The 24,697-nt window shown below is 47.8% G+C and overlaps 1 protein-coding gene and 2 long non-coding RNA genes across 5 annotated transcripts in view; 2 read left to right on the top strand and 1 right to left on the bottom strand.

Moving 5' to 3' along the window:
• Positions 1-99: 99 nt before the first annotated feature.
• Positions 100-18,070, top strand: LOC121659399. Its single transcript, XR_006014308.1, has 3 exons — positions 100-1,119; positions 4,014-4,089; positions 17,949-18,070. It is a non-coding gene; the product is annotated as an uncharacterized LOC121659399 (long non-coding RNA).
• On the bottom strand, positions 17,890-19,019 carry LOC121659402. The gene is made up of 2 exons (XR_006014309.1): positions 18,629-19,019; positions 17,890-18,589 (listed from the first exon to the last, which is right to left on the bottom strand). It is a non-coding gene; the product is annotated as an uncharacterized LOC121659402 (long non-coding RNA).
• A 70-nt stretch (positions 19,020-19,089) lies between these two features.
• The window catches only part of FLNB (filamin B), a 72,009-nt gene continuing 66,401 nt past the window's right edge, over positions 19,090-24,697 (top strand). Inside the window, exon 1 of one of the 3 annotated variants that reach the window (XM_042017451.1) lies at positions 19,090-19,561. In XM_042017451.1, the coding sequence (XP_041873385.1) occupies positions 19,213-19,561 (349 nt within the window). In that variant the 5' untranslated portion in view covers positions 19,090-19,212. The remainder of the gene's footprint in view (positions 19,562-24,697) is intronic. The other 2 variants (XM_042017461.1, XM_042017468.1) reach the window with 2 other exon arrangements.

Genomic DNA, 24,697 nt, shown 5'->3' with positions numbered 1-24,697 from the left:
CAGGAGCCTAAAATTTCCCATCTGCCAGCTCTGAATAGGCTGCAGAGAACAGTGTGATGGCTGAGGGTGAGAGGGAACCCACAGCCAGGGATGGGGGCAGGACACAGTGCCTTGAAACCCAGAAAGTGTTTCCATTGCTCAACAGTCACACAGCAGAGGAGTGCAAGAGGGACATGGAGGTCAGGATTGACATCATCATGTAACCATTTTAAACATCTTGCTGGAAATAGCAGCACTTGGAGTTCCTGGTGGCTGCCACTACTCTGTCCTATGCATTTTGGCAGTACCACATGCAGGGCCTGGGACTGGTGTGCAAAGACCTGAAAACCCAGTGGGCTGTGAGGGCAAAGAAGAGGCAGCTTCTTCCCCATGCTCTTGCCCAGGCATCTTGAGCTGGACCACAAAACCACATCATCAGGAACATCTCTCTGATCAAAGCAAGGAGGGAGGTGGGTCCCCAGGGATGGGCATGGCCAGGCTAGCACTGGCTGGGGTTTCCTGGCAGCAGGGTTGGGGCTGGGATTTTTTAGGGCCCCTTCCCAGTGTGCCCTTTCAGATCTGGGTTTCTCCTCTGCCAGAAGCAATTTCCACCCCCTTCGGTTTCCCAGGGACTTGGTGAGAAAGAGAAAAAGTGCTGTCAAAGGTTTTCCCCTTCCCTTCCAAAGTGTAAGCCCCAGGGGTCCCTGGCGGGGATTTGGCAGCCACAGGAATGCGTGGGAATACAGGAGACTTCAGGACAGGGCTTAGGGGTGTGTGTTGTTAAGAGAAATATCTCATCGAGGACTTCTCTGTGTCACACTCACCCCCAAGTCTCAGGGCAAAACTGCCCATGCCAACCCCCCGTATCCTGGTTTCTCCCAGGTGTGTGTCCTTGTTCTGAGCAGCCTGGGACAAGGGTGTGCTCAGCATCCCTGGCAAGGGATGAGCGCAGCGCCGCAGTATTTGCAGATATTTTGCCTTTCAGGGCGTGAAGGAGTTAAACTTTTCAGATGGAAAGCGAACTGAAGATCAGACCAGCAGCCTGGTGACCTCCCGCTGCTGGGACAGCAGCAGCTCCCAGCCAAGCCCGGCAGTTCCATCCATCCATCGGCGTGGTGGGGCCGCGGGGAGCAGTGCACGGTAGGTGCGAGGGGTGGCGTGGCTGGGCACCATGTGGGACCTGCCCTCGGCTCCGGCGGGACCCCGGGGCTGGGACCGGAGGGCGATGGAAGCGGGTGAGGGTCCGTGGGATGGAGGGAGCGCCCGGAGGGCTGTCCCTGTTCTGCTTTCAGAAAAGGAGTTGCTCAAAGTGAGCTTGTCCCGGCACTGCCTAGGGAATTGTGATTTCTTGCCTTTTGGGACACCCGGTCGGCAGATACCGAGAGTTTGGGAAGAGCATAGTTTTGTAATTGAACTCCTTGCATGCAGCAAGGGAGGACACTGTGGGTTTATTTCTCCCTGATGAGGAAGAAATGACAGCCACATTATTTAATCCTGTCCTCTGATGGTGGCCAGCAATTTACCAATAAATGCAAAAAGCAGCAGATGTCAGTTTACAGTTTCTAAACACTGAAAGACTTTGATATAATGGAAATTGGTTTTTTTCCCTTGAACTGAAAACATTGTGGTCTGATTCTAAGTAGTATTAGGCATAGCCTGTTGTGCTAAGTTGTCTCCCTGGCTCTTCAGTTTGTTGAGCGATAGCAAAGACTCTCTGGTTCGAAGACAAAGTGTCAGTAATCTGAAAGTTTATTTTGCAGTAATAAAATTGTATTGTTTTACCTATGGATTTGCATAAAGATTTATCATATAATTTACATTGTAATGTAATAATTTTGCATTATAGAAATCTCTTGTTCAGAAATCATGGCTAAATCAAAAGTCATAATAATTTCTGGTGAAGAAACAAGGCTTACTTAACATCGTCAAAAGAAAAACAAGTAGAACCACAACCCTATAAAATTAAAACCAAAGTAGTATATTGTTCCCTTCACTGCAAGAATATCCTCAACCCTTATGGCATTTTATGTTTTTCCTTAGAAAGAAACCAGAAGTCATATTTCCCTAAAATTCGAGACTTCTTTCTTAACTGAAATGCTCTTGGGATGGTGTTTGAAGGAGGTTGCCAGGCTGCTAAGCGGTAGTTTCTGCCCAGGCGAATGGAACTGCAATCACCACATTTCAGAGTCAGAAAAGCTCAAATTGCTCTTTACTGGCCTCCTGGTCGCTAGAACTCGATTCCCCCTAGGTACTTTCTGGCCAGAGATGAGGCTCTTGATTACAAAAATGCAGGTCTCCTGGTAATTGCATTTGATTTATTCTTCCGTATCATGGAGAACAAGTCAGTGTTATTCTTTGGAAGTATCAACCCTTCCAAATGCTAATGTGTGGGGAGAAAGAAAACAGCAATTTTTATTATCTTCTTAACAACAGCCCACAGGAATGTGCTTTGCAATGAGTGCAGCTTACGAGTCCTCCTGCCTCAGCCCTGGCCTTTCTTGGGGGCTGCCAGCACAGCCCTCTGCCAACTGACCAAAAATCCATCAGGGAAGCAATAATCCAAGAGGGGGGAAAGGAGGCCATGGGATACGTTAAGAAAGGAGCTCTGAGAAGTCTTTAGTAGAACTGCAGTGGGGAGCCCCACTCCTGAGGGTACCCCAGAGACAGCCGGTGGCTGCTCAGTAAGATCTCATGGGGGATCTGGGGCCAGGCACCACCTGATGTAGGTGACATCACATGGTTCCCTGGTGATTTGTTTCTTAGGACTGCTGGGAAGGGATGCTGGATGCTATGGCTTTTGTCATTGACTTAATGCCTTTCTACAATGGTAGGGTTTGGCCTGCAGGCATCCCTGTCTGCCCCTCTCTCTCTAATGGATGTCACAGAGGAAATGTCCTTAGGCAGATGGTAATTTGTCTGAGGGGAGCAGAACCTGCCCACGCTGGTGGGGTTTATTCGTCAGGGACTTGATATTGCTCTCATTTAAGTGGATAATAAAACTCCCATTGATTTTTTTCAATCACTGATGACTTTCTATGGAGTCTCGATTACCACTGCAGCCATGCTCAGAGTGTGCGAGTGTGCGGGGGTGCACAGCGCAGAGAAGTCTGCTGTATCCTGTTTTTGTAAAGGGCTTTTCCTCTTAGTAGTTGTAGTGAAAACAAACATGTGGGAGAACAATGGGACTTTTTTTCTGTTTTCCTCTAGATTTTTAAATACAACAAAAAGCCTATTAGAATTAAATAAAGTGTGTTAACACAAAAGGGACTCCTATATGTTAATGAGGAGAATAAGTGTAACTATGTGAACATACAATCACAAGCACAAAGGTAATTTGCCTTCTTGATCTCGGCCTGTGTTTTTAGAGTTGAAAGCCTATTCATTAAATACCTTGTGAAAACAGGGCACTGGTAAAGAATAATGCTTGTGCCATAAAGCTGTTATCTGTAATAGAGGAGGGTCAGCTTCACACCCCAGAGAAACACCCTCTCATGCTGCTGGGCACTCTGCAGGCTTTGGAGCTGGCAACTCAGCAGGAACCAAAGGGGAGTCCACAGAAAGGATTTCCTTTCTTCAGATAAACCCAGAGCTATTGTATTTGTTGTGTCTAAAATATTTTTCAATGAGCAAACAGGGATAATTCTAGCTGCTGTAAAAATGGAAGTAATACTAAGATGTTAATACTTTCTAGGAGTAAAACTTGGAATCACTGTTCATAGGATGAATTTCTCCCAAGAAAACAGGAACTAGGATGAAATACAGTATGTAAGGTGGGACGACTGCCTTCAACTGTTCCTATTTAAATTACATGGGTTTTAGAGAAAGATCTGACATTGATTCTTCCATATTAGAGGTGGAGGATCTACTGTAAGAGATAGTTAAGGGTACAGTTAGCTGTTCACAAGGTCAAATTACTCCTGTTTGAACATTTATTTCCCTAGTGTGTGGCTGCTTAGCTGCAGCTTTCAGCCATGAATCACTTTTCCCCTGGGAAGTGGAAACCCCTTGCCTCTGACATTGCTCTCTCCATGCAGGTGCTGCAGCTCGTGACCGTGTCTGGCTTTGACCTTCTCGGCAGCAGATCAGGGTCCTGAAGCCCTTCAGTACAAGGTGGGTTTCCTGTGCCATAGTCATCATCCTCCTTGCTGCTCTTCTTTTTCTTGTTGTCTTTTCTGAGTGGCAAATACCATACTGGGATGCAGTTTTAAGTATGTTTATATGGAATGAGATTATTCATGCTACTGACAAAGTCCAGTGCTCTTCTGGACAGAGTAACTTGCACTTTACTTTTAGAAGACACCATATTCAGGGCTCTCCAGGTGTCACAGACTGAGTGTCGCTTTATCACCAATTTAATAAACTGGTGTCACTGGTTTATTAAAGAAGGGCTGCTTGTTGTCATTGCTTGAAGTGCAGCTGTGTGTGGGCACCAAGGTGGGGACACCTTCCAGACCCTGTCCATCGGTGGGCAGGTGAGAAAGGCTGAGGAGACTTTGGTAGGACCAGATTTCATCCCAGTGTGTTTTGTTTCTGCTGAGATCAAAGTGCTTTGTGAAATCAATGTGAATTTGGAGGGATCATTTTAAGAGTGGGAGAAAGGGATAAAGTACAATAATATCAAAGTACCACATTCAACATTATTTGGAGTGTAAGATTTTGGATTTATTTTGAAACAACATATCCTTTCAAGAATTGGTTTGCTCTTATTCAGTTCTAACACATAATACGAAGTCAAAAAGAACATTATAGAAGTGCTTGAAACTGAGACGAGCAGCTTTTTGCCATCATTCTCCTGAGAACAGTATGCATTGGGGTCTTGGCTCCAAGTCACAGTGATGCTAAATTTAAAAAACCTTTCAAAACAGGGCTCAACCTTTCTCACAACTCTCTTCATAAAAAGCTCAATGTTGAAGTGATAATGTTCGGAACAAAGAACACTTAATATAAACATTTAGCTTGTACTAAATAAATTACACTTGGTCTTACAGTCACGTTACTGGTGACAGCTTGTACAGCCTGCACCCTTCCCCTGTAATTCACCAGAATGAAGCAAATATACATTGTTGGGAAAAATTTCTTGACTTTTGTCAAAGAGCCCAACTGCTGTCAGCAAACATATTGTGGGAATATGAATCTGGAAACAAACAGATCATTAGAGGGTGAGTTAAGGTTTTGTGATTTAATTCTAAACATGTTGAGTGAGTGAACCAGAGATGTGCAATGCCAGAAAAACTGTGCAGCAAAAGGGTTTTTTTCTTTAATGAAAGCTGGTATTTTTATTGAATACAAAGTACTTTGGGTGACAAAGATGGTTACATATGGAAAATATGAAGTTTTGCTTGTTCTGGAGAATTATGAAGATCACTTGATTAGAAGTAACGTGCCAATGCAAGTTTAACATTCTTTCCTTTGTGGAAATTATTCATCCATTTACAGAACTTTATTAAAGTACAATAATTTTCCAATGTTAAAAAGAGAATGTATACGGAGGATCTCTGCTTGGACAGCAAGTAGTGACCTGGGCTTGTGCAGTCACATCTCTGGTTGGATATCATTCATGTTTTGCCCTGTTACAACTGTACTGGGATTGAGAAAATAAAACAACTTCCCTGATCAGAGCATCTTTTTTTGGGAAAAGCCTGAGCTGGTGTTGTGGTACTGCCCAGCCTGCTCTGACTGCCAGAGCCACTTGGGTCAAGGACCACCAGGAAGGCAGGGGAGCCAGAGGAGCTCTTTGGAGATCTCCTGAGAGGACCTGTAAGTCATCTGTGGAACTCTGAGAGGGCACAACTATTCTCAGCCTTTTAGAGAAATGCAGTCATGTCGGGGCAGGAAGGAGGAAGGGAGCCAGGCCCCATTCTCCAGCATGAGACCCTGCGTCCCTTGGGATGAACCAACTGCCTGTGACTAGGCTTGGGCTTCTTCTGGGCTTTCATTGTTGTGCCACATCTCAAAGCCCTCCCCCGTGTCTGGACACATCACTGTAGAACAGATATCCCCATCTGCCCCAGCCCCTGCTCTGCAGGGACAGCCACAAGGCGGTCTGTGTCCTTGTGTACTTTGGCAGATGCTGGAACTTTGCTCTCTCAGGGAAAATCTGCTTTCGTCTCTTCCCTTCCTATAGCCAGACAGCTACTGTCTTGGCCTCACTGCTATCCGAAAGGCAGCCTGAGCTGCTCTATTGTACTTGAGAGGAGAAGGCTACGGTGAGGGAGCAGCAGGACATCTCCACTTCAGAGTGTACCACCAAGCCCATGCAGACCTGGAAGTCTTCAAGGGTGGCTCCTCTGTGGGGCACCTGTCCCTGGAGCACTTTCTTCAGGCAATAGCAGCTCTGCCATTAATGGTTACCTGCACAGTGTCAGTCTCGTGAAAAGAGAATATCCTTTGAGATTGTCAACCTTGTCTACCCTCTGTCACATCCAGCTACACCCTGGGTTTCCCTAAAATTCAAGGATTTGCTTCCTATGATCTTCTTTTTATCCCACTAGCACCCTTAACCTGAATACAAATAGGAAATTACGAGACATTTCCCAGAGTCTTTGACAAGATAGCAAAACACTTTCTGAGGAGCAGAAAGATGTTTATATTGGAGTAAATGCCCCTGCAAAACTGGCTGCAGCCCCATGAGCTGCTTGTGGCTGGGGACACCCTCCCTGGGGGGGTAATGGATCTTGGACTTGGAGGTGGCTTCAGCTGCCCCTGCTGCAGAAGGATCCCTTCATGACCACAAGCCAGAGTCTTTCTCAGTGCCATCAACACAGCTTCTCTTGCCTGGCCTTTCTGCTGGGCTGTCTGCAGTGTGGTCAGGCTTCCAGTTATTTCAGTACTGTGTTTTATATGCTGTTAATTTTATAACAAGATAGAGGCTGATCAATACTTTCTGCTGTTTCCCTCCTTCTCTCACAACACTGGTTCAAATAGTTATTAACAAATGAAAAACTCCAGCCAGCTCTGTGAATCCAGCCCAGCACTCAGGGTATGGTTATGAGGGTTGCACAGGATGTACCAATGCTCATCTCAGGGTGAAGGAACAGCTTTTTGCTGCCCTTCATTTCCCTCTAGGAGAGAGCACTGATGCAGGAGCAAGCTGCAAGAACACGGGAGCACCGCCTGGAGATTTCATGCTGTCGCGAGAAGGTATCAGATGACAGTTTCAGAAAATCTGCCCATTGGAATCTGAGGTTCAGAAGTGCTAATGGCCGGGATAATGTGTTGTTTATTGCAAACAGGCATCTGCAGTGGCCTCAAAGGCCTGGATATCCAACTGCCCTGCTGCACACATCAAAACCCCTCTTAAGAGTCTCAGTCCTAAATTCAGCCTCCAATGCCAAACGGTGATGGTATCACATTCGCTTTTCATTTCTGTGTGGGCACTGTGCCCATGCAGTTATAACACAGCTGAGTCTGATTTTCATATAGTTCATTGTTTACTTATGACTTACTATAAAGTTGAGCTTGTCTTATTTATGAGCAGCCATGAAGATATGGGATTTCATCCACTGGGTGATGACTCATTCATTGGGTTGGACTCTTTAGCTCCTAATACGTGACATATTTTGGACTATTGGATGAACAGCATTTCTACATGAACCCAAATTAAATGAGGTGAATGGAAATAATTACTTATTTGTTTTTAAAATCATGTTTGTAGCTGGGTTTGTGCTGGTTCAGCTCCGGGCTCGTTCTAGCAATGTGCACAAGGGCAGGATGAGTTGCTGTATGCTATGGTGGAGAGATGACCAGCATTTCAGAGTCAGACGTCTGAACATGCCAGGGGCGACTTTGCCTTGTTTCTGTTGCACAAGGAAAAGCTTTGCGGTGATGGAGCATTTGATACTTTCTATGAACTTTAATGACTGCAACATTTCTTGTGCTGCTGCAAACAATTTGAGAAACTAATTTGTAAAGTCACTCATAAAAATCTCATGTTCTTTGTGTAATAATAAAGCTTCTAAGCTGGAAAAAGAAATACAAATCCTCAGAAAGAGCAGCTCAACAGGAGAGTATTTCAGCCACTCTTGTCTCGGGCATGCTCTCCCCTCCTGTGGGTGCGTCATGCCCCATGAGTTCAGCAGGAAGGATTCATGCACAGTCAGAAATATTGCCCCTGGTAACGCTCAACTACGTAAGGAAAATGAAAAGTTTTTAAAACCTCTTCCCCCTCTTCCTGCCCCCAGCTCTGAGGGATGGGACCGGGACCATGGGAAATGTCGGAGTAACTTTGTCGCAGTGAGAGGTTGTTACGGCTTACAAGTTTTCACAGCCAGGAGCCCTGCCAGCAGAAATTTATGCCTCCATTTCAGCAGTAACGATGCTTCCCAGAGCTGTCGGCCGGCGGCCGGCTGGGAGGCAGCGGCGGGGCGTGTGGGGGACTCGCCATGACATAACCACATTCCTGCGGCATGAGGAGATACTCCCAGGCCGCAGCAGGGGCAGCACAGCCCCTTCCCTGCTCCCACCCCACCACTGCGGTTCTCAAGCCCTGAGGAACACGAATGAACCCATCAGCTGCGCGGGCTTTGGGTGATTTTGGGGCAGAGCGGCTGGAAAGTTGCCCATTGGAAAAGGACCTGGGAATGTTGGTTGACAGCGGCTGAACATGAGCCAGCATGTACCCAGGTGGCCAAGAAGCCCAGTGGCATCCTGGCTGTATCAGCAATACTGTGGATAGCAGGACCAGGGCCTGACTGTCCCCCCGTACTGGGCACTGATGATGCCACACCTCAAATCCTGGGTTCAGTTTTGGGCCCCTCACTACACAAAAGACACTGAGGTGCTGGAGTGTGTCCAGAGAAGGGCAACAGAGCTGGGGAAGGGGCTGGAGCACAAGTCTCCTTGGGAGTAGCTGGGGGTGTTTAGCCTGGAGAAAAGGAGGCTCAGGAGGGACCTTATGGCTCTACAACACCTGAAAGGAGATTGTAGCCAGGTGAGGGTTGGGCTCTTCTCCCAGGTAACAAGTAACAGGACAAGAGGAAACAGCCTTATGTTGGACCTGGGAAGGTTTAGATTGGATATTAAGGAAAATTTCTTCACCAAAAGCATTGTCAAACACTGGAACGGGTGGTCTAGGTCAGTGGTGGAATCACCATTCCTGGAAGTGCTTAAAAGCCACGTAGTTGGGGCACTGAGGAACATGGATTTAGTGGTAGCTCGGCAGTGCTGGGTTAATGGTTGGACTTGGTGATCTTAGAGGGATTTTCCAGCCTGAGCGATTCTATGGCTCTATGACTGCACCGCCGCGGGGTTTTTTTTGCAGGGATTTTTATCAAATTAAACCAATAAGGCGTTTTGCTGGGGCTTGTCCGGTGCCGGGAGCGGCGGGGCCGCCGTGAGGGCCGGGCCAGGCGGGGCTGCGCGGGCCGGCAGGGGGCAGCAGTGCCAAGGGCTTTGAGGGGGCGGTTCGCTGTGAGGGCGCGGCGGGGATGGAGCCGCGGGCATGGAGCCGGGCTGTGCCCACAGGGACCCCCTGCCCACTTCATCAGTGTTCCTAGGAGCTGTCAGAGCGGCTGGATCTGCCGGGAAGGGAAACCGGCCTGCCGCCCCCTCAGACAACGAAGCCGTTCTCCAGTTGTATTTGACCAGTTTGCAGCTGCTTCATCACCCCCTGCCACTTCGCTACTGGATATTTGCTGCTGTCAAGGAACCTGGGAGAAGATTTCTGCTTTGCAGAAGGAAAATTTGCGGTTGCTGTGAGAACCGCAGAAAACTCAGCACACCACTGCCAAGGCTGGCGAAGGAGCAGGAGGAAGGCTCCTGTGGGGCCAAACCAGCCTGTCACAGGACAGGGAATGGCTCATCTGTCTGTATGGAGCTCCCAGGCTCTGGGCTGTGGCTGGCCACGGTACCTGTGCCAGGTGAGCACCAGCAGCCCCAGTGTGTTAACAGCCAGATTAGTGTTTTTCCCACAGGATCGAAGCCTCTCACTTGGAGTCTTCTCACCTACTGCTCCCAGAGAGATAACACAGGTGTGCTGGCATGTGCCCCACTCAGCCCCATGCTTTAAGATGCAGTCATACCAGCTGCTTGCCAGCTAGCGATGGCTGTGCCAAAGGGACTAAAGTCCGTGCAGAACAGAGGAAGAGTTTTACATACAAAGTTCAACAAAGGGGAGATATGTCCAGAAGACAACTGCTGTGCAGGAGGCAGGAGAAGGAGACTCCTTGTGGGTGCACCTGGCCCTCTTAGTGCATCTTGCAAGCTGGGGGCTGTTTCTGGTCCCTAAAGGAGCTGCTGCCATCTCCCTCCCCAGGCTTGAGTCTCAGAGAAGCCAAAAGCAAACAAGGGCCCCCAGAGGTACCTGGGCGGCCACCATGCTGTGCCTGTGCAAACAGCCAGTGCCTCTGAGAGGGCAGTGGTGATAACCCTGAGCTTTGCAGAGGTCCTGCAGCCCTGCACTGGTGACATCCTCACTGCCAGGCCCCCATGGGGCTCCCACATAGCACAACTAGCCCCAGCTGGATCAGATCACCTCCATCCTGCTGCAAACTCTGTTATCACCAGGGCTGTAAAGATAAAACCACTTACCTGGGCTGCTCTATCTATAAATCATTCTTCCCTCCCTCTTCTTTACCAGTATTGCAGCAATGGGGCAGCCGGAACTAAGGCACAGCGACCACCCTCAAAAAAGGGTCTCAAACCATGCCCCAGCTCTGTCCCCCTGTTACATTTGGCTCTTGCTCACTCTGATTAGTAGGACTGGGCTTGGCAGGGCTCTGTTTTTCCCCTCTGTGTCATACCAGGCTCTTGGTTGCTGTTTTAACCTGTAGGGAAGTGACAATGCTTACAAGGACAATGTTCCTTGCTTGGAGTGCCGTACCAGATGGCTGATGTGCAGTGCAATGCCAGCTGCTGCAGTGGCTGAATTGCCCTTTGAAATACATAGTTTGAAAAGGATCTATTTTTACTTTTTGGTCCTTTTCAATTAGACAGCTTGTGACTGGGCTCACTCTCAATATTATCTCCCATTTCAGGACTATGAGGCACACAAGGAGCAAGAGGTGCCAGCTGCCCAGCTAGCTCCACCAGTAACACCTTTCTGATGCCATCTTCTCCCATTAGCATATGATTTTGGGCCTGCTTCACAAAATCCAGGAATCATCATTTTGAGAAAAGCAGGAACCTGGGAATTTCAAGTTTTGCCCTATAAGCCAAAGGTTGAGCCAGAGCAGAGTGAGGATCTCCCAAGAGGAATCTCACATTTTTAGGGAAAGTATATGGCCAGAGAAGATCCTAGGAATTGGTAAGGCAGTGATTGTGCCATGGGGTGGGTGATCTATTCAGCTTTCTTCCTGCCCTGTTTTCTCCCATCTGAGAACTCCGGTTTCTTTGGACAAACCCTTACCGAGCTGTCCCCATACAGCCAGCCCCCTAGTTCATGCAGGGAACACACAGCCCAGGATTTTTCAAACTGCCACCTTCCTCCTGCCCACCCTGGGGTGGTGTCTTCCATTTGTTCTGGGACAACGGCAACACCCTGCCCTTTTCCCCCAGCTGGTGCTTCTTGCACCCACACACCCGCCTTTCCTCTTTGAGGGTGTTGCTGGGCAGAGCTCAGCTGCAGGACATTGTTATGCTGCAATATACTCACTAATAGCAGAACTGACTAACAGCTACGCAGGGGGAAGGGTGGCTTTAAGCTGGTGACTGCTGGCCAGGTCCAAGTGCTTTTCTTCTGCCTTTTATTATTCCTAATTCTCACCCAAATCAATGTGATGCTGTCCACAGAGGCCTCTGCCATTCCTTCTGTTTCTGCAACGTTTAAAACGTTAGATTCCTTTTGAGTAGAGGAATGCCCCCGAACACATGGCCTCACACGTACAAGCATTTATGGAGGAAGTTAAATTCTCTAATTGCTTGGCTGGATCAAGCCCAGGCTGCTAGCACTGCACTGAGCTGAGCAGCAGAACAATGCACAGCCCTTGTGTCCTTATGCACCAGGCAAGGCTTATCAGCCCATGTAGGGGCTAATAAAGCAGCTTTCAAATGAGTCAGTAGACTTAAGTCTTCTTTTATGCAAGATTTCTGTCTGGGAATATTTTTGTGGGAATGTTTAAAAAAGAGAAAAGAGTATGACTTCAGCCTTTTGCAGAAAGCAAATCCACTTAAAATGCTTTTGGTGTTGATTATTCACCATCATGAGAACACTGCAGTGGGGACGGTAGAACCGAGCACCGCAGTGTCACGCCTTTCCTCTGAAATAGCTGGGATGTTGTGTTTTCACTCACTCTGTGCACTGGCATTCTCACCCCACTGCTGCATCCTGGGGCATGTGCCAGGAGAGCCAAACAACCTCTCCCTTTCGCTGGACACGGGTCAACAATTTTGTTTATGTCACACAGAAGAGTTTTGGTTTGTTTAAAAAATATACCCTGTTCCCCTGGAAAGCGTTCCTTCCTACGCTACATCCAGCTGTCCCAAGGAGGAGCTTGGCCGCTCCTCTGCAGTCAAACACAACTATTCATCTGTATCTCAGGTTAAAACAGCTCCTGAAGACTAACTGGGGAACACTTGGAATTCTGTGCAGTCCATGAGCTCTGGCAGATGTGAGCTGCTTAATTCCAACTTTACACCATCATTCCTGCAAGCTCCAACTCATGGAGTAAAAGCACAAGCAAAGAAATTCAAACCCTGAGAAAAATGGGTGTATCATCTTAGGAAGAGAGCTCTGGTTACTCTGAGTGCAAACACAAGCAGTAGGTAAGGTTGGAAGTAAGCACAGAAAATGTCTAATGAGGCCCGTGCCTGCGGTATCTGCTAGGGGCAGGAAACCCTGATTAGCTGCACACTGGAGCATTGTGTGGGTTTGTATAGGATCTGACTTCCCAGGTCATGAAATCAGATCCTGAGTTATTTTAAAAATGAGCTGCTATTTCAAATTATTTTTCAACTTCATGTTTGATATGTCAAGTCACATTTATTTGGGTAAGCTATGTTTCACTCGGACACCCACAGCGCAGCCATCGCCGCATTCCTGGTGCTCGGTGGGGGTTCTGGCTGAGAGCAGGCACTGCTGTGGGGACATTTGCACTGCCAGGCATTGTCCTCAGGTACCAACACAACTTTGTTTGGATTTAGGAAAAAGAGATGCTTATACATGGCTGTGAATATATGTTTTTTCATTTAAAATCAACTTCACAAATCAGAAGTAAAATTAAACCCCCTGCAGCAGTTTATCAGTCAGAAAAACAGATGAACCAAGAAAAAGAGATGAACTTCACAACATTTCCATGGGAACAAGCAGCAAGGGTATTTTGGACAAATAAATTAGGTGAATTCCTGCATGAGACACTCCCAGGGAATGCCCTGTCCTTGCTTTTCCAGTATGTGCTAGATGGATTTCAGTTTAGTTGTCTCCTCTGATTTCAGGATAGCAGAAAGCACAAGCAGCCTTGCTCTTGGGCTGTTTACAGCCTGTGTCAAAACCAGAGGTTTAAATTCCAGCTGTGAGTCTCCCTGGGACCCAAGGCAAAAGCAGCACTGTAAGTTCTGGCAAAACACTGTGTTTGCCAGATGGATGGCTGCTTTTGGCACCAGTTTCAGCTTCTGGATACATATATAATGCAGCAAGACATATATATATATACATATAATGCAGCAAGAACTCTGTGCAGAAGAAAAAACGTGTTCTTCCAGACACAGAGAGATGAAAATTGCCCCAGACACAACTGCTACTAGAAGCAACTGTTGCCTGAATAGACCTTCGAATGATAAATTTCAATACAAATTCCAGAACAAGCTATATTTTTCAGCATACTTCTAGAGATTTCTCTGCCTAAAGACATCCCTCTGTCCAATTTGGACTGAACTGCTGCTGCAGGCTCTCATATTGCTGTCTTCCTTGGACAACAGAGCAGGAAACAGAAGATGGAAAAACTCAGAACAAGTTGTATCAAAGGTCCTAGCCAATATCTGTATAATGCAGAGCTTCTTTGCCTTCCATAGAGCTGCTGAATAAGGAAAATGCAATCCATATGATGCAATCCATTTGATTCATGCTTTGACTTGAACAGCTTGTCTGGGTTTGGCTTTGCTTGGTAGAGATCATGGTAACGAAAGGAGAGGTTTAATGACGACTTCATCAATTGAGAAGAAACACTTCTATTGTCTTGCAGAACCCAGTAAATAGGTAATGGGTGAAGGAGATGTGTGGTGTGTTTGGAAACCTTTGACACGGGAGGCTGGGAGGACCCAGCTGTGATGCTGAGCCAGGCTCGGTGCTGCCAACTGTGCGGCAATGCCATTTATGGTCACTTAGTCATGAAATCCCATCGAGTTATGGTGCCTGCGGCTTCTGAAAAAGCAAACCTTTAACTACTGTGAGCCTCAGCTGCTGGATCTTTAGTGTTACTGGCTGGATGCTGGGTTAGAGGATGAGCTGCCCCACGGGGATGTGAGGATTAGCATCTGCACACTGGCTTGAATGTGCTAGAATTTATTTTATGGCATTTGTTATGCATGGCTTTTGTTTTAATGCACAATGCTGTACTGTGTTTGGATAAGGCTATTATGTGCCAAAAAATTATAAATATTTAAAATCTCCTGATTTATTTCTAAAGCTACCCGGGTGCTACAGCCCGTGGCCCAGTTATTCTTTTTCCAAGCCATTGCCTTGACAACTCACAAGTTTTGACAGCCGCAGGGTACAAACCCTCAGTGTGCTGCCTCTTTGACAGAAACCTTTGGAAAAGATGGAGGCATCCTGCTGGCTTTTCCCCACACATTTCTGCTGTGACATGATGCATCTTCAAAGTCACTTGTGTGGGGTTAGTTGTAGTGTGGGAAAAAAAAAAATCATTGCTCCTTGTGTATTAGCAGCACCACTGAAATCTTTAAAAGGTGACATTTCTGTTGCACAGATTCTCTGAGGTGATAATTAAACCACAACCTTCCAGGGGCAGAGAAAAGTCCTTCTACCTGCGAAGACTCAGCCTGAATCCTCAGCCATGGCCGATTCCTGCTCTAAGCAAAGTGTGCAGATGTTGGATTAACAGTTGAGATTAATTCCGATTCTTGTCCTCTTACAATCAAAGCAAGCTGTTGCTGAACAATGCGTCAAGCAGAGAGCATGTACAGTGTCCCAAATGGCCGGGATCTCTCATGTATGGCCCATGACTTGGAGTAATCCAAGAACATATCATCACATGAGACTGTTATAAGTTGATTACCCTGAAACAGACCTGACTTCATTAGTCACCCCATCATGCGCTGCCTGTTCGCTGATGTCAGTGAGGGCCCGTGCCGTCGCTCCCCACACCCTTCTGCTTTTGCACAACCAGGCTTCAACAGACCTTTCCTCAATGAAACAGCCGGTGTTAGAGCTGCCATTTCCCTCTGCTGTTAATATGCTCCAAAAAAACTAATGGCAAGTGTCCACCATGGAGTCCCATGGTACCATTCCAGGGCCCCCAAAGATATGATAAATGAGATTAAATTTCCATTAAGGATTGTCAATGATCCCAAAAAGAGCAGCAACATACCTGCAAAGGCCAGCCAACTTTTATTTACCTTTACAGTTTAAATTGTGCTCCTAATTTTTTTTTTATTCCTGCCAGCAAAGCAACTCCCTGTGAGTTCAGAGAGCTTAATGCCATATTCTGGTTTGAGAGACATTCTGCAGTAACTTTTTGCTAAAAATAGAGTATGCCATAATGAATTGCCCTTACAATTTAGTCCATTTGTCAAGGCTGTATTTTTGAACACAAAATATACTGAGCAGTTCCATGATAAAACAGTGAGTATGTGGCAGTGGAAGCCCTCTGCTGCTGAATTAAATTGGTTTTTTTTTTTTTTAATTCAGCCTTGCAGTGAATTACCATAGAGGAAGCCTATTTTTAAAACAGTGGAAAAAAATCATTGCTGTGTTTTTACAACTGCTTAAAGAGAACCAAGAAAGCAATGACAGTGTTCTTCCTTCCTTGTATCTGCCTCTAGCAAGTAAAGGAAGAACGGGATGGAAAGATCCTTGGCATACAGGACAAATCAAAAGAAAAAAGTATCCACCCCAGAGCACAGTATTGAAATCTGCCTCCCTTTCTGCCTATATACATACATCCACACAAATATCTACCCATATAAATATGCACATAAGGTATTTCTGCAAGGCATACATTAGTTCATTTGTAATAATATACAGTACCAAGATGGTATTCCAGCAAGTACAGATTCATAGGTTAGCTTGTCTTTACTTCTCTGTCTCTTGATGAAACTTGAAACACGTGTTCATTTGTGTTAGAGTGTCTTCCAACTTCATTTCAAAGGAAATGCAGTTTTTCAGGTCAAATGTGACCCCCATAAGAATCCGATCACAGAGCAGTACAGAGGGACTCCCTCATCAGTAGATGAGACAAGGCATTGATGCCCAGCCTTGCAGTTGCTGCCACAGCCGGATATCACACTTGTGGCCAGGCAGGTCCCAGACAGAGCACCTCTCCTGATCTCAGTCACCCGTGCAGGCGAGGGGGTGCACGCAGGGACTGCCCCTCTTTGCCACCAGTCAACCAGAAACGTTGATCAGACCATAGCTGCAAGGGTCATCTGTGACTGGGAAGAAAGGAACGAAACAAGATTTGTTCCTCAGAGCAGAAATTATTTTGCTTTTTTCATTCTCTTGCCATAAAGCAGTCTTTGTTTCCCAATAATCATGAAAGCAGTCAGGATGCAAAAGGCTGAATTCTGATTAAAAGCCCTGTGATGTGCAGGGAAGGGCAGCTGCAACATGGGCTGCTGCATCCAGACCACCAGCACCCCATCAGCCCTGCATGGTCCCAACAGCAGCAGCCCTGACTGTGCCACTGCCCTTGTCCTGAGTCTGACAGGGTGAGCTGGGTTTGCATGTCCATGCCAGAGCTTTGCTGAGCACTTCACATCTGGTTTTGTGCCTGAGTGCTTCTGATGGGATGGATGGATGGATGGATGGATGGATGGATGGATGGATGGATGGATGGATGAAATGGTGGAAAACCACTCAATGAAACTGCTGTCCTTATGTGTGCAGAGCATGGGATGAAAATTTGCTTTGCTGGGTCTATGGAAAAAATTACTTTTATTGAAAATTTTTAGTAAATATGTAAGTTAAAAATAGAGGTCCTAATACTAATTCTATCTTTTTCCTATGTAATTCCTATTCACTGCCTTTGTTATAGAAAAAAAATGTCTGAAGCTTCAACTTTCAGTATGGCACGGGCACAAAATGATATTAAAGAGTGTGCATTACTAGGTGTGGGAGTGAAAAGGAACGGAAATTAAAATATTATAAGCAATCAGCTAATCCGGATGTGGAATGGTTGCTAAGGAGTCCCAACCCAGGCCAAAGTCAATAAGCAATTAGTATCTATTAAAAGATGAAGTATAGGATGATGGGAGAAGAGCCCTTGAGAAAAGCCTCAGCTCCATGTTTCGAGGCTGCTTTCCCCTGGGTTGGACAAGCCTGCGCTGACAGCAGAGAGCTGCTCACAGAGGCACAACCTGCCCTGGTTGCAGCATCTCTATGCCCTGTCACTGCTTTTGCTCTGTGAATTAAAGCTCTCACTTAATGTCAGTTTTTATTTGAATCCTTCCTGCTGCTTGGCTCAGTAATTTGAAGTGGCTGCTGTGCCATGAGATACACCTCAACATTTCAGTATAGTAAATCTGATCTCTGATTTCTTTGATTTCAAACAGGAGACAATGCTGATTGGGAAACAATGGAAGCTTAGATATAACTCCCACTTTCCCTCATCTTCATATTTGCTTCCTTCTTAATTTATTGTCAACAAATGCATCTAATATAACTTAGTCCGGGGGAAGGATCTATTAGGTCACTGGAGAGAAACCACAGTGTCATGGTTTAGTGGAGGCATTAGAATAACACCCTTGAAAGAAAATAATTGAAAATCTGTGTTCTAATTTTCTAGCTGAGAATAGCTATAGTAATTTAATAAAATAAGACTTTATTGATTGTGTTTTAATGGATCTGTTTTATCTGACAGAGTTCTGCACCTTTCAGCGTGGCAGCCTTGATGTAAATAAGTAGACATACACACACTTCGCTTGAATCGGTGGAGCAGCTCCTGGTAGCAAAGCCAAGACCGTAAGTGCGTGCAGGATTGGACCCAGGAGGAGGGTGAGCGGGTGGGCACAGGCTTCCCTCGGGGTACGTCACGCAGGGACACCTCACCGCAGCTATCATTGACCCAGTAAGTGTCATGAGATGTCTCGGCGACCTGCAAAGATTCAGCATGCAGCAAGGCAGCTGGAGTAGTTCTATTGACTGCTGTCGTCAAATGAGTCAGCAGCAAGTCACAGTCTTGTATGTCAGCAGGGAGTGGCGCGCCAGGAAATCAGTCACTAAAGTAGGGGAAAAGCACAGAACCCCCCAAGAATTCGAACCTTAATTGACTGCTTTTAGAAGTTTCTATAATCTTCAAATGGCCGATAAAATCGTGTGTGTCGGCACAGAGGTTGCTGTCCCTTTGCCACATCGCATCTCGTGTAAGCACCCCCAGCCTCTCCCGGCGCGGGCTGTGCAGAATCAAATCCCCCCAGCCCAAAGCCCGGGCTCTGCCGGCCCCCTACACAGTTCTGCAGGCCCAGCGAGGGGTCACCCACCCGTGGCTGCATCCACCCGTGGCTGCATCCACCCGTGGCTGCATCCACCCGCGGCCGGCACACGGCTGGCGGCCTGACCTGTGTCGCCTGAGTGCGGCTGTCATAGGGGTGTGCGGGTGGGTCGGGGTCTGCGCTCCTGTTTCTATTGCGGTTTCATTTGTCTGTGGGGCGAGGGGGCTACACGCCGGCCGGGCACTATCGCCAGGCCAGCTGTGCTCCTGCCCGTGCCCCGGGGCCGCGCCCCGGCCCCGCCCGGCACCTCGGCCAGGTGAGTGTGGGCCCAGCGTGGCCCCCATTCCGTCGGGGGCTCTGCCAGCCCAGCCCAGCCCAGGCCGGCCCCCACGGGCCGGTGCGGCGGGGCGCGGGGTTGATTCGGCGGAGGGCGTGCCGCTCCCAGCAGATAAAGGCCGGGCGGCGGCGCGAGGCCGCATAGAGCCGGGAAGGAGCGGCGCAGAGCGGGCGGGTCGGGGCAGCGGGGGAGGCAGCGGCAGCAAGAGAAGCGGGCGCGAGAGCAGGAAAAGGAGCGCTGCGGCCGCTGAGCGCCGCGCTCTTCACTCTCTCCCTCCCTCCCCGCAGGCGGGCGGGCGCGGCCGGGCGGGGCGCGGGCGGAGCGCAGCGGATCGAGGAGGCGGAGCGGGGCTGGCCATGAGCACGCAGGCGCGGGGTCAGGGCGCGCGGAGAGCGGCCGATCCTGACGGCGAGATGCCGGCCACCGAGAAGGACCTGGCGGAGGACGCGCCTTGGAAGCGGATCCAGCAGAACACCTTCACCCGCTGGTGCAACGAGCACCTGCGCTGCGTCAACAAGCGCATTGGCAACCTGCAGCATGACCTGAGCGACGGGCTGCGGCTGATCGCTCTGCTGGAGGTGCTCAGCCAGAAGCGCATGTACCGCAAGTACCACCAGCGGCCCACCTTCCGCCAGATGCAGCTGGAGAACGTCTCGGTGGCCCTCGAGTTCCTGGAGCGGGAGAGCATCAAGCTGGTCTCCATCGGTGAGTGCGTCTCCGGCGGGTGGTTTTGTTGTTTTTTCATTTTATTGTGTTTTTTCCTGCGCTGGACCTTTGCCTGGTGGAACCGTGACGGGGCTCAGGGCAATGGGGGCTGCGGGCTCGGAAGCTGCGTGGCTTCTGCTGCTTCTATCTTTAAAGAGCTGTGTGTGCTGTGGGGCTGCCTCACAGCCCGGCTGTCGGGGCTGGCAGTGAGCTCCTGTACTCCTCAGCGTCCCTCTTCGTCACTACTTCATAAGTGAGGCTTTGCTTTCAGGTCTTTCCTGAAGAAACCTAGTGCCAGAGCGTGTTCTCTCCCCGTGCAGCCAGTTCCCCCAGGCACTGACCCCTCCAGCAGCCTGGCAGGAGTATGCGGCTGGGACGATGCCGCCCTAGCCGGGCTACCTGGGCTCTGGCAGGGTGCTGGAGCCAGACTCGAGCGGCTGTGCGGAAATAGCTGCAGCCGTAGGTAGTATAGGAGAGTGGGGAGACTTTGCTCACCACAGTCCAGTAGATGATGCCAGCGTTCAGATTAGCACTGATGCTTGCCTAAGCATAGTTGCAGCTTTTGAACAGGATTGCGCTTTCTCCACAATCTTTCTGCTGCGGTAGGTTACGGCAGGAAACGTTCAAGGAACCCTGCTAAGCCCAGGCAATGGGTGCTTTGAGCTACTGCCACCCAGGCTGGTATGAGATATGCCTGCCCGTGTCATACTGGAGCGTGCAGTTGATAACTGGTGGTTTGGAGAGAAAGCTGCTGGTATGAACGTCGGATTGCGGATGATCCCTCAGGAATGCATTTGGTGATCGTTTGGGGGATAGCTCAGGTGTGGCCACAGCGTAGTCTGTAAAGCAGTAATCTGAATGCCTGAGATCTCTGGGAAGGAATGTGAATGCCTTTTCTAGTTCTTTGCCAGATAACTCTAACTACTGCTTCCTGATTACTCTGGCCTCGATGAATTGCACAGCTGAATTTGGGTGAGTGCAGCTCTCCTCAGTTGTCTAAAACACTTGGCCAAGGTGAAAGCTGTTTTTTTCAAAGGCTTTAGCTACAATAGCAAGAAAATAGAAACTTCTCCGGTTTGGGGGAGACCTGGCCCTCTTTGGAAACCTGTAGCTAGGTACCCTCTTGTCCCTCTCTACTAATGTGTGAAAGCAGCTTTGGACAAGAAGTGAGAACTGTTGGTCCCGAGTGGCTGATTGTCCTCCCTGGGCAAAACAGCTCATGTATTTGCAGCTGGGAATGAAGCTGGTGCTAATTATTTACTTAGAGATGGATTCCCTTTGCACTCAGTGGGGTTCAAATTGCAGCTGCTGATTCCTGGGCTGAGCTTTTGCTAATATCAGAGCTCACCTTTCTGTGGCAGCTGCTGGAACTAGCTCCAACACCAGACCAGCAATCCCCTCCTATTGTATTGTTTTCCCTAGAAAAATGTTGTTGCTCCAGCTGCCTTCCTATTTGTCTGTGGAACTTCCCGAGGGTGACGGGTTTGGGAGATCAAGGCTATTCCAGTCAGGTCTGGCTTTCAGTGACTTCCTTTCTAGAAATGCTGCTGCAGCAGCACAGCTCCTTTACATGGTTAGGCTGAGCTGCAGGGTGGCTGTAATCATTTAAGACATGTATATTTGTTTTTACAGCTTACTTGCATTGTGTTGGCTATTAAAAAAACAAATAAAATTTTAAAACCCCAAAACCTGGGAAAACTTGAAGCTTTGAGAGAATGGAATGACTGTGATTGCTAATGCTTTTGCATATCCCAGCCTCTGCATGAAGGGGTGTACAGCTCCATCAGTGCTCTGCCACCTGAGCTGGAGCCAAGGGAGTAGCACAGGAGCCTTACTGTACAGTCCTGGATAAACTGAGCCTGTCCTGAAAAAACATTCTGAATGCCCTTTCCAAGAAAGACTTTCTGAATGAGCCTTGCAGTGCTCTGCTGGGTTGAAGGGCTGAAGCTCTCAGCAGCTCTCCTGCAGGTGCAGCATCTGCTGGAATCACTACCTGCCCCGGTGTGTTTTTCCCTGCAGGTTCTGAAGAACTTGAGACTTTCCTTTTGTTTCTACTGTTTACTCTTTTTTGTGCTGCTGAACAAAACCAGGTCCATTGCAGGCCGTGGAGCTAAAGTGAAAAAAAGAAACTAGTCAAGGCTTTAGGTAGAGAACTTTTATGATCAGGTTGGCCTTTAGGGCCTGGGGTGTTTAGGGCCAACTCTGAGCCAAATCAACTGGGAAAACCTGACAGCTGCGCCTGCTGGATTTCTGGCGTTAATAATGCCATCAGACCTCTGCTAAGTGGATGCAGTGCCTGTTCCAGTTATTATTTAACTTCCAGGAACACTTTGGAAGCCATGTATTATGGCTCAGCTACTGCTGCTGTACTACAACCACATTTTAAAACCTTTTCAGTAGCAAGCTTTTGGCATTCAATGTTTGTCCATATAAAATAAGTCTGCCTATACACAGTGTTTGACCACAAAGCTTTCTGGATGCACATCAGCAGCCCAATCTCTCCTGCTGTGGTTACCCCTTGTTTAGTCTCTGCTCAAAGTCTTTTGCTAGTTTCAGGAAGCTTTTCTTCTAGGCGTGAAGTGTCTTCACTGCAATGCAAAATTGACTGCATGTATGATCTACTGTAAAGAAGGCCATGAAGCACATAGGTGCTTTGTGCCATCCAGCAAAGATGGGAGTGAATGTGCTGAAAAAGCTGCTGTGAGAGTAGGTGACTTCACAGAGCCTTCTGCTCAACATGAGGTGGCTGCTGTGCTGCTCAAGTGTTAACAAGTGTTAAGTCTAGCTTTTTTCCTTGTCTGCTAGACTGAGATAATTGCAAATTCCTGGGTGCTGAGTGGCATGCTGCATGACAGGCACTGGGAGTAGGATGCCAGGAATGTAGAGCACAAGGGCTTTGCTCTTGGCTGAAGGGGCTGATCAACTCTACAGATTGCTGAGCAGAGAAGGGAGGGGAATTGAAGCTAATTTGGCACTGAACTTGTCCCTAGAAACTCTGGTAATTTGCTATAGGAGTCAACTGATGTAGTTTAGAAACAGAGGAGTTGGGTGGCTGAATGGTTTTGGGGTGAGACCTGCCAAGTTGCACCCAAGCTTGCAGCCAGCAGGTCCTAGTTGCATACTCTGATGCTGCTCCATGCCCGTTTGGCAATGTTCTCACGGCCACTGCTCACCCAGCAGCCTCGTGTCACTGGTAGAGGCAGGATGGGTGCCAAGCTGCCTTGTTGGGTAAAACTTCAGTCTTAGGCTGCTACAGTCAGATTGAGCAAGCTGAAAAATGTGGTTTCTCTGCCAGGTTGCACTTTCACCAGGTAAGTGAGCTGACCTGGCTTGCCTCACAGCAGCAGGATGTCAAGTGGCCGTGCAAGTAAATGGATGGGCAGTGGCACATCTGCTGCTGTGGCAGTAGGATCCGGTGCTGGCCTTGGCTACAGTTGTGTGATTTGTTTACAGGTTTGTCTTTGTGGTGGTCCTGTGCCCTGCTGCAGTGCTTGCAGGGAGTTAAGCTATCCCAGGAAGGAGATGGGTGAGGAGAGGATGGTGTTATAATCATGGTCTGTTGGTACTTGCCTCATGGAGAGTTTGGTGGTCTTGGCATATCCCAGCTGCAGGAGTACTGACCAATCCTAACCTGTGTATTGGGTGCAGTTTTGGTTAATAACCAAGTACTTGATGCACACACTGTGGCCTGTAGGGTGCTAAAGGTAAAAGTATCTTGACTTATGAGTCTGAGGACCTTAAAGAAATCTTATTTTAGGAAAATAGTTGAAACCCAGCTTTCTTCCCTAGGCTGTTGATACACTTAAGACTGACAAAGTAAACCGTACATTTCTAGAGGGAAAACTAGTCTCTTGTAAAACAGTAAATGTGTTGTCCTGTAACGCTTAGAGCTAGGTGCTTGAAAACTGAAAAAAGAATGTGTTTTCAGCCTGTGTACATTTAAGGGTCCTTCTGTCTCACTCAATGTTCTATTAACACATCATAAGGAGGTAGTCAAAATACACTTGCATTTTGTCTGCCACTTATGTGTGACTTCCCTGGAGGCTGTTTTCTGGAAAATATCCAGTGTGTCTTGGAAGCAGATTTCTGCTTCTTGGAAATATGACACTTAATCCTTCCCCTTGAAAATAATTTTTGATAGACTGGCAGTGGACCTCTCTGCTGGAGGTGGCTTCAGCTTTGGAGGGTGCTTGGTCTCCTCAGGACCTTCTGTTTCAGTAGTTGGACTGCTGGTCTAATGAAAAAGTGCCTTTGCCTGAACTATGAGTTCCAAGTTACAGGAAACTTTAAGGTAGCTTACACAGACTGTTCTTGCATTCTTTTACATATGAGCGGAAACTTGTAAAGTGATCAAACTTTGGTAAAATTACTTGGGGCCAGTTAGACTAATGTGCTAAACAGCTTTTTCATTTAAGGCACTGGAGGCTATGCCAGCTATTCAAGATGGACTGAAATCTTAACTGCTCCATATTCTAATGCCATGTCCTGTATTGACTTACATGGGGATGTTTAAACGGATTAGGATAACTCTTTTCTAGCCTACAACTGTAATCTAAGAATGTGGTTAGCCTTGTGTGTGGTCATGCTGCTATGTTGCCAGCATTGTTCTGTGTCTGCTCCAAGCAATGGGAAGTAAAACAATGGTCTCTGAATCCCCCAGGCCTGCAGAGGAATTCTGTTTTCTCTCTTTCTCTCAGAAACAGACTTCGATGAGCAGCTAGTTCGGGTCCTGAACAAGGGTCTGCTAAGTTTAGGCTGCTAAATGCATGTTTAGCAAGCGCACAGAGTGAAAGTGTGTTGCAGGTGATGCTGAAGTGAACAAACCTCTGCTGTACTGTGACATTTGCCAGGTCCTGCCACCAGCATCAGGTGGCCCTGTCTTCCTTTACTGTCTGGCATGATAGTGAGTTCATGAACATGGCACTTAACTTGTAAGTCATCACAGTGAAAAAGACACAGAGCTCAGTGCCCTGGTGTTTGGCTCTGTCTGGTGTGGTACCAGTGTGCCTGAAGAGCCTGTGACAGTGGCTCTTGCTTACAAAGCATTGACCCTGACTCTGGCTGTTGGTGAGGTAGCCAGGCTTTCTGTAGACAAACTGTAGGGGTTTTCTTGCTTTTTGTGTGTCCTCTGATAGT

Source organism: Corvus kubaryi, unplaced genomic scaffold (genome assembly GCF_017639235.1).
Source record: "Corvus kubaryi isolate FWS band 111438036 unplaced genomic scaffold, C.kubaryi_AGA036_p1.0 136, whole genome shotgun sequence".
Lineage (NCBI taxonomy): Eukaryota > Metazoa > Chordata > Aves > Passeriformes > Corvidae > Corvus > Corvus kubaryi.
Note: the sequence above shows the minus strand (reverse complement) of the source record. Positions and strands in the feature narration are given on the sequence as shown.